The 16,352-nt window shown below is 39.2% G+C and overlaps 1 protein-coding gene across 1 annotated transcript; it reads left to right on the top strand.

The window, feature by feature from the left end:
* The first annotated feature begins 1,653 nt into the window (after positions 1-1,653).
* On the top strand, positions 1,654-12,317 carry LOC125890599 (corticotropin-releasing factor-binding protein-like). Its single transcript, XM_049579309.1, has 7 exons — positions 1,654-1,778; positions 1,884-1,971; positions 2,552-2,709; positions 4,089-4,299; positions 5,474-5,628; positions 10,905-11,025; positions 11,724-12,317. The coding sequence occupies exons 1-7, from the start codon at positions 1,698-1,700 to the stop codon at positions 11,876-11,878; spliced, it is 969 nt and encodes a 322-aa protein (XP_049435266.1). The 5' UTR covers positions 1,654-1,697; the 3' UTR covers positions 11,879-12,317.
* The last annotated feature ends 4,035 nt before the right edge of the window (positions 12,318-16,352 follow it).

The raw sequence follows: 16,352 nt of genomic DNA on the forward strand, positions 1-16,352 counted from the left end.
TACCTGCTCTTAGCTCTTGGTTTAGAAGGATAGACCACAAACTTTTCCATCATTTCTCTTTTAATGATGAAGAAGGCAACAAGTCAGTGACCACAGAGCAGACAGAAGGAAGAGAGGAGGAGGAGATAAAGGGTAAAAGAAGGTACACTTTGAGACCAGGCAATCCTTGTCTCCTAAACAATAATGTTTATAACAGTTGAGAAAAACACCATGATACACAGTGGGTATTAATAATAACTTAGTCGGTTGATTTAGTCCAGCACAGTCACCATCAGAAAACGTTTCCTCCCCAGTCAGCACTCACTCTGAGGCAAAGTTCTACAGATGTCAGACCTGTACCTCACGGGAGATTAAAGCTTCAGTCACAAGCCTGCTTCTCTAACCTGATCCCTCACTGGCTTCCCATTCACAAACACTTCAAGTTGTTTTTGTTTTGAATGGCTGGTCAAACCTGAAGCTGTGGCTGTTGGAAACTGAATCATTGCAGGCAGGGTATACTGTAAAACGTCAATTAGTACCCTGGGCTATTATCTTTATATTTGGAACAGGCCTTTAATTCCTTTCACATAAAACTGTTGCTCAGCAAAGATGGGAAATACAATCGAATTGTTTATTTAAACCAGTATATATATGATCTAGCTCCGACAAACAATGCATCACAGAGAGAGAAGGCACTCGAGAATTAATGTGCCTGACATACCGACACAACACCACTTTATCCTGTTAAAACAATACTCACAAGTTGGATTAATTTTTTTGAAAAACCTTTTTGATTCTTTTGATCTGAGGACTCTTATGGACAAAAGGAATGTGAATAACTTCCAGCTAAATGGACACATAATTTGAAGTAGCCAACAATCTGCTTTTATATATCTTAAGAACTTCTATTAAAACAGCTTTTAAAAAGAACTGCTTGGCAACCAGACCAGGTGTTTAATTGAGACAGGCCTTTATTTGTCAAAATGTGTAGCCACACTGGGCTTTTAAAAGGGAATGGGCTTTTAATTTAAGTTTTACGGTAACTTTGGAAGGAATTTATTGCAATGTTAGATACACATCACACATGAAATGTATGATAAAAAGGAAAAAAAGTGCTTGTATAGTGCTAGTAGTTGTAGTTGTATAGTTGTAAGAGCTTGAACTTTTTATTTTTATTACATTGTGTTTATTTATCAGGGACAATATCCATTCATCTATAAAGACAAAGATTAATAAATAGGCCAATACAGTTAATTTTCATCTGGCCAAATGTTCAAAAGAACTCTATGAATATAAAAAAGTGTGAAAATGAATTTGCTGCTTTGTTTGCTGGATTTTTTATTTCAGTATTTGTCATGTTAGCTTCATTTTTCATGAATAAAATGCTATCATAATTTAAAAACCAACAAAATAATATTGTGTATGCAATTTGGCACGTTTACATTCTGACTCAACTGATTTGTTTCAACAAAATTAAGCTATTATTAGATCACACACAGGGAAGCATGGTGCACTAATACTGGTCTGATGACTGACAGATTTCCATACATGATTAAAATGACTAAGTCTGCACGGCTCAGTGTTTGTCAGTGACCCTCTGATGTAGGGCCTGCCTGTCTGTCTGTGTGTGCTGCTATAAAAGCTGCCACCTCTCACACAGCGCTGTTATTTTCCCCCCTCTGCTTCAGGAAACACTCCACTGAGAGACGCGCTCCAGTATGTCGGTGGCTCTGCGCACACAGCTGTTCCTCTTTCTGATCTCCCTCTCATCCAGGATGGGGCTCAGTCGCTACATTGAGGTAAGACTTTTCACTGTTAATCAAATAATTCCACATCGCTTCAGTCAGACAGGTTAGACTGTCTCTCTCAACCTAACATTTGGTGTCTGTTGTGTTTTTATTCAGGACAATGAAGCTGCAGATGGATTATATTCTCTGCTCAATTTGGACCAAAAGAGAGAATCAGAGGATTTTATTTTCCGCAGACCTCTCAGTAAGTGCAGCTGTAAATGATGTCTTTATTCAGTCACTGATTTGACTCAAGGACTTGGCAAACAACAAGTAGACACTTTGCATAATTAAAAGTTAAGCTTTGTTAAGTGATGAATTTGAAACATTTAATATAGAGATGCTCATTGTAGTGACCAGGCAGGTACTGATTTTAATACTATATCCATCAGTCAGTCAATTAATCACTTAAACAATCCATGACTTAGTCTTTATTCTACATAACACTGTACCTGAAGTAACTATAGGACATCTGTTTTATGTTTTCTTAAAGTGCACAAGGCAAAATGTTAGAAATGTCAATGTTATACCCAGAATGAATTGACACTTAAGGATAATTTTGGCACAAACTTTCTAAAGCCATATTAGCTCTACTCCCCAGTCAAGATCTATGTTCACTGTGTTTGACCATGAAGCTGATCAACATCACAATTTGAGTTCATGAGCAGTTTTTAAGATCCCACTAAATCCTGGATGTTTACTTGTGGTCAAACACTGACTTAAAATTGTTCCGTGAATCCCCTCTCTGTCATTATCAATCAGTAATGTTTGTGTATGCTGCGTAGGATGTTTGGACATGCTTGCCACCGATGGCTACTTTACCTTTGTGGCGTCTCGGCCACAGCTGGCCTGTGCTGCTTTCGTCATCGCCGAGCCCAGTGAGGTCATCAGCCTGGAGCTGTCTGACGTCAACATCGACTGCAGCGCCGGAGACTTCATCAAGGTTGGCTCCACTCACCGAAAACAACACCCATGCATCCCCCGGCCCCTTTTGTGAGTGGAAGAGTCTTGTCTTCCATGCACAAAGGAAGCTTTGGAATTTAAACTCTGAATCCTATTTCATCTGCCTCTGTTTGATTAAAATGATGCCAGACAGGGTTAAGGCGGTGTTTAAGGGCCAAACACCCCACTGAATCCTCCATGCATTGGTCACACTGCTCAGAGCAAGTGTGGGAAGGCTTTAGTTGTGAAGCCAAGCCTGCCAGTGACATTGCAGCTCCAGTCTGTGTGGGCTCAAGTGGTAAAAGGCATAACACAGAGAAAGACTGGTTAACTTTATAACACAGACTGGGGTTACACGCCGGGTCGAGGCGTTACCTGAACTCCACAGACCCCCTTTAGCAGGAGAAAGAGGCTCAACACAACCAAACAGCACACATCTTTATATTCAAACACATCATTTGCATAAATGAGATTGAATTTAATTCAATTAATTCATGTTGGATTATGGTTGCAATTTAGTATGATTCACAGCACTGCAGTGTAGATGGTGCTGTAAACTGTGTTAGACTAATAGCCTTGGAAAAGTCAAGACAAATCTATTTTTAAAGCACAATTTAAAAAAAACCCCACTTTGCCCAGAGTGTTGCGCAGATGAGAGCAGGTAGCTAAAATCACAAATTAAAAAATAAAAAAGGCAAACACAGACATAAACTTCAACGCACACAGCTCGTAGGCACAAATAACCATCTTACAGGTGCAGGCACATGCAAAAAAGACACCTGAAGTTAAATAATATTGCCTTTTATTAACTTAATTTTAACTAGCTAGCATAAGCTAACAGCAGTGTTGTTGCTATTCAAAAACATTATGCTGTTCAATCAAGTTTGATAATTAAAGAATAAGGATTTTTGGGGGGGAGACTGGCTTATTGATCAACTCATTCATCGTACAGTATCACTGATATACTCAGTTCTCAATTTTTTAATATTTCAAGTCAACAACCACATGTTCATCCTACGTAAAAAAAATAGCTTGACACGTTCTCGAACTGCCAAATTTCCATCATGATCACATCCTATGTGAAGAGAAGTCCCACTGATGGTAATTTTGTGTCTCCTTTACCAGTATTCCTACACAAAACTAAGTATGTCATACTGAGCTTTACACCTGCTTCAAATTCTTATTCCAACTTTTAAGACGATGCTTGAAAGTTATCACTCCATATTGTGCATGTTAAGGGGAGTGGCTTTGTAATAAATATTATACATGGATCATTTTTGGCTCCCAACACCTTCCCTAAAACAATATAAAGAATGTGGTGCAAATATCATGAGTAAAATCATGAAATCATAAAATGAAATTATGATTTTCCTGCTGCAGATGTTTGACGGCTGGGTTCTGAAGGGAGAGAAGTTCCCCAGCAGACAGGACCACCAGCTCCCTCTGCACCAGCGCTACACAGACTACTGCTCCTCCACAGCACCGGGAGCCAGCAGCCGCTCCTCACAGAACGTGGTCATGATCTTCTTTCGCATCCAGAGCCCTGACAGCGGCTTCACCCTCTCTGTCAAAAAGCTACACAACCCTTTCCGTGAGTCCTTCAGGTCACTCGAGGGCTGAGAAGTCTAAAAGCAAAAATAAACAGAAACAACATCCATAAAAACTAAATTGTAAACAAAAAACAAAATCATGAGAAATCATTTAAACAAATGCAGCCTTGCATCTAAATCAGGTTTGTGCTGTTTATTTTCTTGTCCTAAAATGAAGGCTAGACTGGTGACTTGTGTGCATGCATGTGTGTCCTTGCCGGACATTTGCGCCTGGTCGAGCATTAATCAAGGCCAAGAGCGACAGGACGGGATTGAATGAGAGGCATGCACCTGTTTTCCAGCTGCTTGACAAACACGGTGTTAACACTGTGTCAAGCAACATAACGATCACAGTCTGGCTGTGAGACAAAGACGGACAAAGACAGAGCAGTGACACAAAAAAAGGGAGTCTGAATGGATTATCTTATCAGGGAGACAACATAAATCTCAGGCACATGTGTGAACTCTTATTCATATAATGACAGTTAACTGAGGCTGGTCACGATCCTGCCTCTGCTGTGTCACAAGAAGGCCGCAAATGGGTAAAACTGGCCATCAAATGACATTCAAATCTCAGAACATGTCCCTCAACATGTGTGGACCCTTCATGGCCAATGAAAACAAATATTTCACCTGTTTTTGACAAATTTCATTAAAATAACAGCAGATTTTTATTCACATTCATTCTGCTCCCTTGTACGTGATCTTACCTCATCAAAATGGAAAAACCACGCATACACACAACACTTAAAAGTCATTAATCTCGTCTCCAAATCTTGCAGAACAAATAACACTCAATAATATTTATTCAAACATTCTCTCGTCAGCTTTGATTGGCACGGCTCCTTCACCACGAAAATGTCTCTAAATGAACAACATGCCCGCAGGAGTAAACTGTTCCGACTCCTGTTGGTGCCTGTCTAGTCTACCATACTGTTATCAATTCAGATTTCATTATTTTCTTATCTTTGTCATCAGAACTGGAATTGGATTTCCATGCTCAGCCCTAATTGTGTCCCCTCCCCACAGTCAGCCTTGATCATGTCCAATTTGTGACATGAGGTGTCAGTAATGAGTTTCTCTGGTGACGGGGAACTGTTAATTTGAAACCTCTCCTCCTGTGTGTGTGTGTGTGTGTGTGTGTGTGTGTGTGTGTGTATGTGTATGTGTGTAAAGCCTGTAACATCATGTCTCAGAGTCCAGAGGGCAGCTTCACCATGGTGATGCCACACCAGCGCAGGAACTGCAGCTTCTCCATCATCTACCCTGTGGAGATCCGACTGACAGATCTCAGCCTGGAGCAGGCCAAAAGCAATGAGCTCAGCCCGCAGGTGAGACACGGAGACAGACAGACAAACAACTCCTTTTTCTAACTTTGGAATTCTTCTTTAAATGACTCAGATAAGAAGACGTCTATCTGTGTATCAGTCATATTAATCACATGCACATTTGTTGATTATGTCACAGCTTGACATAATCTTTTTTTCCATTTAGTAAAGTTAATCATTTAGCTCCATCAGCCTCTGGTCAAAACCATTCCATTCACCTGGATATGAACCCAGATCAATCAATTTCCCCTACTTAGAGAAACAGTTTACCAATCAGAGCTTCATAGGTGTGATTAGAAGTAGGATGTCATCTTCCTACATACTGTATCTACTCACTTAACTACTGTATATTCATAAAAATAGCAAGAGACTAAAGTGAAATAAAATTCAGTCTCAGTATCAGGCTACTAAACAAAAACTTTTATAACTTATGTGAGCATTTTGCAGGGGGAAATATTTACATATAGTGACCCTAACACATTTAACTTATTGTATTTATTGCAGTAAGATTGGTCTATATTTTCCTAATCTTAAAGGAATAGTTAAATAGTTTAATATTTTTCAGGAGACGTTAGCATAGTTTAGCTCAAAGGCTGAAAACTGCTCGTCTGGGTCTGTCAAATGTTACTAATCCCCCCTGTCAGTACCTTTAATATCTCATTTGTTAAATTCAAACAAATACAGAAGTGTAAAAATGACAATAGGTACTGTTGGACAGAGCCAGGCTAGCTGTGTCCCCCTGTTTTTAGTATTTATGCTAAGCTAAGCTATCCGTCTTCTGGCTCCAGCAGCATATATTGGATATATACAGTACAGGCCAAAAGTTTGGACACACCTTCTCATTCAATGCGTTTTCTTTATTTTCATGACTATTTACAGTGTAGATTCTCACTGAAGGCATCAAAACTATGAATGAACACATGTGGAGTTATGTACTTAACAAAAAAAGGTGAAATAACTGAAAACATGTTTTATATTCTAGTTTCTTCAAAATAACCACCCTTTGCTCTGATTACTGCTTTGCACACTCTTGGCATTCTCTCCATGAGCTTCAAGAGGTAGTCACCTGAAATGGTTTTCCAACAGTCTTGAAGGAGTTCCCAGAGGTGTTTAGCACTTGTTGGCCCCTTTGCCTTCACTCTGCGGTCCAGCTCACCCCAAACCATCTCCATTGGGTTCAGGTCCGGTGACTGTGGAGGCCAGGTCATCTGCCGCAGCACTCCATCACTCTCCTTCTTGGTCAAATAGCCCTTACACAGCCTGGAGGTGTGTTTGGGGTCATTGTCCTGTTGAAAAATAAATGATCGTCCAACTAAACGCAAACTGGATGGGATGGCATGTCGCTGCAGGATGCTGTGGTAGCCATGCTGGTTCAGTGTGCCTTCAATTTTGAATAAATCCCCAACAGTGTCACCAGCAAAACACCCCCACACCATCACACCTCCTCCTCCATGCTTCACAGTGGGAACCAGGCATGTGGAATCCATCCGTTCACCTTTTCGCGTCTCACAAAGACACGGCGTTGGAACCAAAGATCTCAAATTTGGACTCATCAGACCAAAGCACAGATTTCCACTGGTCTAATGTCCATTCCTTGTGTTTCTTGGCCCAAACAAATCTCTTCTGCTTGTTGCCTCTCCTTAGCAGTGGTTTCCTAGCAGCTATTTGACCATGAAGGCCTGATTCGCGCAGTCTCCTCTTAACAGTTGTTCTAGAGATGGGTCTGCTGCTAGAACTCTGTGTGGCATTCATCTGGTCTCTGATCTGAGCTGCTGTTAACTTGTGATTTCTGAGGCTGGTGACTCGGATGAACTTATCCTCAGAAGCAGAGGTGACTCTTGGTCTTCCTTTCCTGGGTCGGTCCTCATGTGTGCCAGTTTCGTTGTAGTGCTTGATGGTTTTTGCGACTCCACTTGGGGACACATTTAAAGTTTGTGCAATTTTCCGGACTGACTGACCTTCATTTCTTAAAGTAATGATGGCCACTCGTTTTTCTTTAGTTAGCTGATTGGTTCTTGCCATAATATGAATTTTAACAGTTGTCCAATAGGGCTGTCGGCTGTGTATTAACCTGACTTCTGCACAACACAACTGATGGTCCCAACCCCATTGATAAAGCAAGAAATTCCACTAATTAACCCTGATAAGGCACACCTGTGAAGTGGAAACCATTTCAGGTGACTACCTCTTGAAGCTCATGGAGAGAATGCCAAGAGTGTGCAAAGCAGTAATCAGAGCAAAGGGTGGCTATTTTGAAGAAACTAGAATATAAAACATGTTTTCAGTTATTTCACCTTTTTTTGTTAAGTACATAACTCCACGTGTGTTCATTCATAGTTTTGATGCCTTCAGTGAGAATCTACACTGTAAATAGTCATGAAAATAAAGAAAACGCATTGAATGAGAAGGTGTGTCCAAACTTTTGGCCTGTACTGTATATATATATATATATATATATATATATATCTGTATAATAAATGTTACTTTACACACATGTGAATCTTGTCAATGTTCATATCAAACTCTTGGCAAGAAAGCAAATACACATATTTCCAATCATATCAAAAGGTTCCTTACTCATTTGTTTTATTTAACCTATTTAGACCTTATTCATATTGTATTAACCATATATATACATATGAAAATAGAAAATGATCCATGGTTTTGCGGAGTTGTCCAAACTCCATGTTCTGTTTGGCAAATCAGTGCCGCACTGGTGCTATGAGTGATTCTGTTGTCAGATATTACCCTGCTCTAACAGGTGCAACAAAGTCTAATTACACTTCCATGGCAAAAGGTCTAATTAGGCAAATTGAAAACACCTGTGTGGAGGCGCAATGGCTTCATAAAGGCTTCAATCAGCTGTTGTCATCAGCAAATGGGAAGATGAAATGTTTGTTAACCCTTTATGCTGAATGTTCAATCAAGTTGAACTCTGGTGTAAATAATGAAACAGTTTAAATTGTAGTAAAGAACATTTGAGTCAAAGCATTTTTAAAGCGACTATAATCAATAATGACAATATGACAGGTTTCACTTGTGTGAACTTGTTTTCAATCTGCAGCTCCCGTCTCTGCTTTAGGAAGCTTTATAGTGGCTTTTAGCTCATTGTTCATCAGTAAATATTCACTTTAAGGAACACTGCACCCACAAAATGACCATTTTTATAACATTTACTCATGCTGTGTTACCTTGAGTTTGTGAAGAAAACTTTGTTTTTCTTGCGTGCCTCAGTCGTATTCTCAATACCTCCTAAACACACACACATTTGTCAAAAACTTGATATTTGAAAACTGAAAGAAGAGTGAAACTTCAGACTACAACACTAATGTTTTGGCACAAATGCTTGTACTTGGAAAGTACTGCGTGTACGGCTGGATGAACAAGACTTGAATTATACTGCAAGAGTTCTGTGAGAGTTTGGAAGCAGATGTTTTGTTATAGTTCAGCTGTTGCTAAACCTGGTTCCCAATAAATCAATATGTTCGCCATTTTTCAACGAGGCATGCAAGAAACACAAAGCTCTCTTCATGAATTCAAGGTATCACGGCCGACTAACTGATTCACAAAAGGTCATTTTGTAGGTGAAGTATTCCTTTAATGGTTCATAAACTTCCAGTAATGAACACCACATGACATCAAAATCCCTCAAACAAGAGAAGGGCAGAAATTATGTAAAAAATGTTGATTAAAAACCTGGACAGAAGAGAACAACTCCTGCAGCTGGTCTGACTGCTGACATTATGATAAACTGCAAGCGTTGCATTTGTTGGGCCAAATACAACAACCTGACACTTCTACTGAAATGTTGTAAATTTTTCAGTTTCTGACATGATTTGTATGAACTGTTTTACAGGCACAGCTGCATGTAATCTTATTTTATGTAAAAGTATGCTTTGAAAGAAAATATGATGGACCAAGGTACCCTTTAGCTTTAGAGTATATAGCAACAGAATATCAGATTATTGCCTACGTGATAGTTAGATAGAACCATCTGTTAGCAGTGTTTATAGTAACTGCTTTAATGCAGTGGTTTCCAAACTTTCTTTCAATAATGTTCCCCCTTTAAAATGTTTTTTCAGCCAAGTAGCCCCTGACCTGTGTGGGAAAAAAGGCCTATATTAAGACGTACAATACAGCACTGTGCCATCAGTGTAACTAAAAAACAATGACATGCTTCATTTTAAAATGTTTAGAATCTGTCAATAAATTCATGGCAGACCATTGTCACCAAGCAATAACACTAGTTGTTGAACTAAACTGCATCTTTTTGATAAGCTGCACTTACAGTTTAGTGATTTATTTATTTTAGGTATCATGCATGACTGATATTTCTTAATTTAACATTTTAAAAAAATCTCACATACTCCTCTGCAGTACTCCAAAGTACCCCTAGGGGTCTTTGAGAGACACTGCTCTGACATCCTGAGACCTGAAATTTTGTTTGGTGTGCATTTTCAATTTTTTCTAGCTATCTAAGATTAGTAGGAACTTATAAGTATAAAAAAAACCCCTAAATGTTGTCAATAATAATAAGCCCTAATATCCTCAAAGGAACGCTAATAAAGTCCCAATGTCTGCAAATGATGTACTTTCTAATGAAGAGTGTCTAAACTTGTTACTGTTGCTAAAATTGGTCACATTTGTTGACCTTTCAAACTACAAACATTATTAATCATAAATTAAACAAGTTTCGACCATAAAATGTGATCAGGTTTTGGACCTTGTCCACCTTTGTGTCAGGATCAGCTGCAGCCTGACTTGGCAGAGATGGCTGCCATCTTGTTTTTACATGGATCAGTTGTGTGTATTGTGGTCTTACTACAACTAGATGGCCCAAAAAAGTGTCCACAAACAAGGACGAGAGATCTAATTCAAGCAGAAAGATAAGGTCAAGTAAACCCAAAATCTAATGTCTTCATATGAGGACACAGGATCTCAGGAGGGTAATCAGTACCACACATTAACCGACAACATGCTGACAAGCTGGGATTTAAAGAAGATGCCCTGCTGAGTTTTCTTCTAACCAAACATGATTATCTATATTTTCAGGACAGATATTTCTCACCAGCACAGATGAAACTTTCTTCAACATTACTTGTGACTACTTTAACTACTAGCAATGTGCCAGTAGACACAAGATACAAAGCTGTTCATCAACACAGTGCTCCATAGCACCACTAGTGGTAAAAAAACAGAACTTATGTTTCCTGCTAGCTTTAGCTGCACTTCAGCACAGAATCTAATGTTTTTTGTTTGTTTGTTTGTTTATGTAACAGAGGCAGGTATGGACAGGCTGTTCGGGGTCTGGTGACTATGTGGAGCTGCTTGGGGGAAATGGCGTGGACACCTCGATGATGTTCCCTGTAGCTGACCTCTGTTTCTCCCTCAGTGGGCTCGGTGAGTCTGAACCCCTCCAGTTTCCCTCCAGTGTGAATATGTGATTATCACTCTAACAGCAGGTTTCCGTCAGAAATATGACTCCTTGTAATGGACAATGATAGGATTTGCTATGCTATGCCTGCAGATTTTCACTGAAAATTACCCTGATTTTAAACACAGTTTGGCACATTTCACCATACTGGCAAAAACATTTAAACTAATTTCTGGCTGCGTATTATCGCATACATTAAAACGCTGTTCACTAGTTTTACAGCAGGGTCCTATGACGAGGTATGATGGTTCTCTCGTGGTGAGGACAGTTCAAAATATGCTTCCAATAATATAAGTTCTGACAGATGATACTGCAGATAAGTCCTTCAAAATACAAAAATAAAAGATCATTTCTCATGGTGAAATATTTGCCATGCAATTTTGTTTTTTACAACTTGATTTCCACCTGATTTTAATATCAAAAAATTGAAAATATCTGAAAAAAAACCCAAATGTAATTAAAGATGCACTATCAAGGCTCTTTTATTAACATGGGAGTAAAATATTCCTACATTTTGAATCGTAATATGCAATACTACTGTACAGTACTACTCACACAGAACAAAGACACACACACTCGTCATAACCAGGCTAAGAAGGGCTGGCTGGTGACCAAGAATGTGCTCCAGTGTAAAGGATCTGTTTTTCTCTCTCTGGCCCTTCAGCCCAGATGAAGATTGGTTGTGATAACTCAGTGGTGAGGCTGGTGTCCAGTGGGAACTACATCAACCGTGTTTCCTTCCAGTACCGACTACTGGAACAGCGTGAGCTCCCCAAGACCCGAGAGAACGCTCTGGATAACTTCTGCTCTGTGGAATGAGATCTCACACACACACACACAAACACACACACACACACTTATAACTACGCACACACACAATCACACAGTCATCCATCTCTTTGTAAATTTACCAGTTTGACTAATGCCATTAATACATATTTTGTATTGTATTGCCAAATCTTTTATTTAGAGACCTAATTTTGTTTCGCTTTGATCGTGGTATATTTATTTGAAGAATTATATTTATTCGTCTCAAATTTATGGAGGATGTTGGATTTAATTATTTTCTTTCTAGTCGTTTGTCAAGAGAATCTGTTATACATTACATTTCTTGGCAGGAGCTTTGATTTCAAACCTTCCTCTGTTGTTCTCAGTTTGTATCAGTTTCAGTATTCTTTGGGAGGTTTTACATCTCTGCTGTCTCCTCTGTTTATATTGCCTTGATGATTTAAAAATAAATATGACTTGCATGATAAAGCACATTTTCAATGTTCTGCTTTTGTGAGTCAGTCTGTTTCTGTGAGGCTTCTTCCCTTTTGTTATAGCCTAGGGCTGCATGTTCAGTTGGTGTTTGTTTCGTCCATTTTATCACACAACCACAGATCTGAAAATGTGGGATTGTTCTTCAGTCTGAAACAGCACTGAATACAACATGTGATGTGCTTGTGTGATACTGGGTATTTTATGTTTATTTATCAGGCAGAAGTTTTTTTTTTAACAAAACTGTATAACATTTACATACCAATGGGGTGCCTTGAGAAACAACTGTTCTCCACTGTTAGTTTTGATCGGGCAGTTGATAAAGGAGCAGAGATTTTGAAGTCCGTCAGGAGATTCAAATCTTGCTTTTTTAGTCAGGCTAGTGACACCACCTTGGTCCGGACAGAAATATCTCATCAACTATAGGATTGGCATGACATTTTAAAAAGATATCCATGTTCCCTGGAGGATTTATTTTAATAACTTAAGCAATTCTCTAAACTTTTCCTTTAGTGCAACCAGGAAGTTGAAATTTGTGGTTTTAAGTAAAATATCTCTACAGGTACTGGAAGGATTGCCATGAAGTGTGGTGCAGATGTTCATGTCCCTGTCGGGGTAAATTGTAATAATTTTGACGACCCCTTAACTTTTCATCGAACAAAAGCATCAAGTCCACATTTCTAATGGTCCAGTACTTTGGTTTATGCTAAATGCTGCAAACTAATGACATTTGCATCAGCCTCAGGCCCTCAGCTTGCCTGTTTCACTCTGCTTCCATCTTCAGTGTGACAGTGCACCCACTCGAGGTGATTTCTGTAGAGGAAGAGGATTTGATTTTCTCTAACCAGGTCCTAGAGACCAATGTATCCACCTGACTCAAATGTAATTTTATGTCCACACCGATGCATAGCAATGCCAACATGACTGTTTTGCCAGGCTTTTAAGAGTGAAGAGGATGTTTGAGAAGACATGTCCATTTAGTGCAGCTTCGATAGGAGCCTCTATCTTGTCTATAGCGCTCGCCATTGTTATAATTACTACTCATTGGTTGTGGCGGACCACTGGACAACAGCGTTCGTCCTGTCCCAAGTCCTAATTGGCTACTTTAGTCCCACCGTGTCCCTCAGTGGCTGTTTATTATTTTAACCAAGAAACTGCTGTTTCATGTCACAATGCCAGATGAATCGGTCAACTCAATTGCGATGGAGTGGGCAGATTCAAAGGTCTGGACCCAGGCAAGCCCTCAACTGTACTTTGTGCTAATTATTTTAGCAGGCTAACACACAAGACCAAGATGGTGAATTTGGTAAGCATTGTACCAATCTCAGAACCCATTGGCTATTGTCTGAAGACAATAAGCCTCTGGGGATTCCAACTGATCCAGTGTAGCTGACGGATATCTGAGCTAAGAATGTTTTTCTGGCGCTGGTCATTTAGGCTAATCTCTGTAAACAGATATTTGCAAATAAGATATTTTAAAGTTAACTCATTATGAGACATAGCCAGTGGGTTCAGAGATTGCAATTCGGCCAATGCATCTCGACACGGACTGTTTACCTATCATTCAAACGTTATTAGTCAGTACTATTCGTCTACAAATGGAAACCAGAACACTTCCAATACCAAAATCATGTCCCGTTGCCTACAGATCTGCACACAAATGCAAAATCTGTTCATAGAAACTAACCTTATGCTTGCTGAACAGTAGTTAGCATTTTTATTGTGAACATGTTAGCTAGCTTATTTAGCTCAAAGCACGACTATGCCAAACAACAGCCTCACAGAGCTGCTAGCGTGGCTGTGGACAATTTTAGTCTTGTTTCAAAAACAGATTTTTGCTGCCTTTCATCCATGGTGTTAAGCTTTGATAAACATTGTGTGGTATGATAAAATGTCATCCCGGACGCTGAGCAGGTGACCTTGACAATGAATAGTTTGTCTCTGTGGCAGATGCTACAATGAGACGCTTCCTCAGTATCAGTATTCATGCATAGAGAGATAAACCAAGACTCTGAAAGAATAAAGTGTAATCTTAGGTGATATACTTGCAGTGTAGTCAGAGATGACATCATTGCTATAACCTGCAGGGATACGTGTATAAATATATATACATACATACAATGTAAATATGTATTCCAGTGTATTAAAATATGTCCTTGGCAATCAGTATTAAGCAATGACGCATGCATTTCTCTTCGTTTTTGTAATCCAATCTGTTCCAGAGACAAACTCTGAAATGGCTTTCATAGTGGTTGATCATTGCTCAGAATCATAATTAAAAAGACCTAATACTGAGAGCACAGAATAATACACCACAGTGTCCTGAAACTGTGGAAATACAGGTTTGCTTGTGACCCCTCTCCATCACAGCCCTAATCTCTTACATACTGTACAGCTGTGGATCCTCAGTCTGAATGAATGTGCAGCTCTTAATGGGATTATCCCACAAGCTTCAGTGCTCTTATTCCCCTCGACTTCCTTCTAACTGGCTCGCTTTTGATCTTCTCCTTACGTGGAATTAATCTCAAACCTGCTCAACCGCGATGATTCAATTAACCAGCGGATGTCTTTTTTTCGCTCGATGTGTTGCAATTTTCAGTCTTCATTAGAGAACGAAACGCACTTTGGGTGCCATCGAAAGAGATAAAGTCTGATTATTTGTTTCTAGCATTGAGCACAGCTGTCTTGAATACTCTGTAATGTATTTATAGTGGCCTGTGATGGTGGACTGGAAATTAGTTTGTCACTCGTAGGGCTAAAAGGGGAGGATGAGATGTGACCCTGTAAGGAAAGAGACGTGCTTGCCTTAGTAATAACACTGACGTAACAGAAAGCGAAAATGATGCTTATTTAAAATGTTATTCACACTGGACTGGTTAGGGAATACACCACAGAGAGAAATCTGTTACTGCTATTTCATCATTCTTTAGTTCACTTTCTCTTTAACTTTCCTGAGAGCTTTTCTCCATCAGTATATTTTTTCTATTATAGTTTGTTTGGACTATTAAAGATATTTTAGATCATAGAGTCAAACCTTTCATTTAGGACTTATACATTAACAAGTTGGCACCTTAAAGGTCAGTCCACCTTAAGAGAGCCTGATTAGGTCTGAATGGGCTCCAGGTGTAGCTCATTCATGCTACTCTATATATATATATACACACCACATGCAGATTCTCAGGCTGCAAAAACACTGCTCCTCATTCCTGTGGCGAGTTATGTTGGAGTGTATTTTCAAGCTGTGTCCTGTGTTTCTTTGATTTGTATGTTTTGGTGTTCTGCATGTAACTTCTAAAATGATTGATGTTTTATTGTTGTAGGCCAGATTTTCCCTTGACAGCCACCGCAATCCCTGGGTTTGATGTCTCTCTTAAAGAGGTGAATGCCTGGTCCTGCCTTAAGTGGGAGCTGATTTAACCCTTTTCATGACTGATAAGGTAAAACTCATGACTCTCCTTTAATATTTCAGACACTCTCCTTTAATTTTTTTTTGTAAATTGTATTTTTGTCTTGTTTTCTTGCAGTACTATCACCATTTTGCCGAGGGGTTATATTTTTTAATATACTTGATAGTTTGTAAAAGGTTATATTAACAGTATAGGAAACAGTAGAAGACCCTCTGAAATGGTATGAATGTAGTGGAATAAAAGTCCAGTATTTGTTATCTATGGATTGTAAACCTTTTGTGCATTTGTACTTTTTTGAGAAATTAAAAAAAACAAACAATAGTTTTAATTGTAGGCTACTTAGGCTTAAGTATTTTTTCCATCTCTAGTTAAAAAAAGTCATATTGAACAGAACTGTTAGCATTATTTTACCTCAGCATAGTTAAAAAACAAACAAACAAAACAAAGCGGTAGCTGATTTAATGCACCACCCTACCAGCATGCTACGTGACCCAAATCAAATACACCCAGGATGTTGCATCACCAACAGATGCACACTGGTTCTGGTTAACATGCTTAATGCTAACATATTCATGGTGGATCCTCCAGCGGTGACCTCTGTGCTCACTGAGGCACTTTTACCTTAA

Source organism: Epinephelus fuscoguttatus, linkage group LG6 (genome assembly GCF_011397635.1).
Source record: "Epinephelus fuscoguttatus linkage group LG6, E.fuscoguttatus.final_Chr_v1".
Lineage (NCBI taxonomy): Eukaryota > Metazoa > Chordata > Actinopteri > Perciformes > Serranidae > Epinephelus > Epinephelus fuscoguttatus.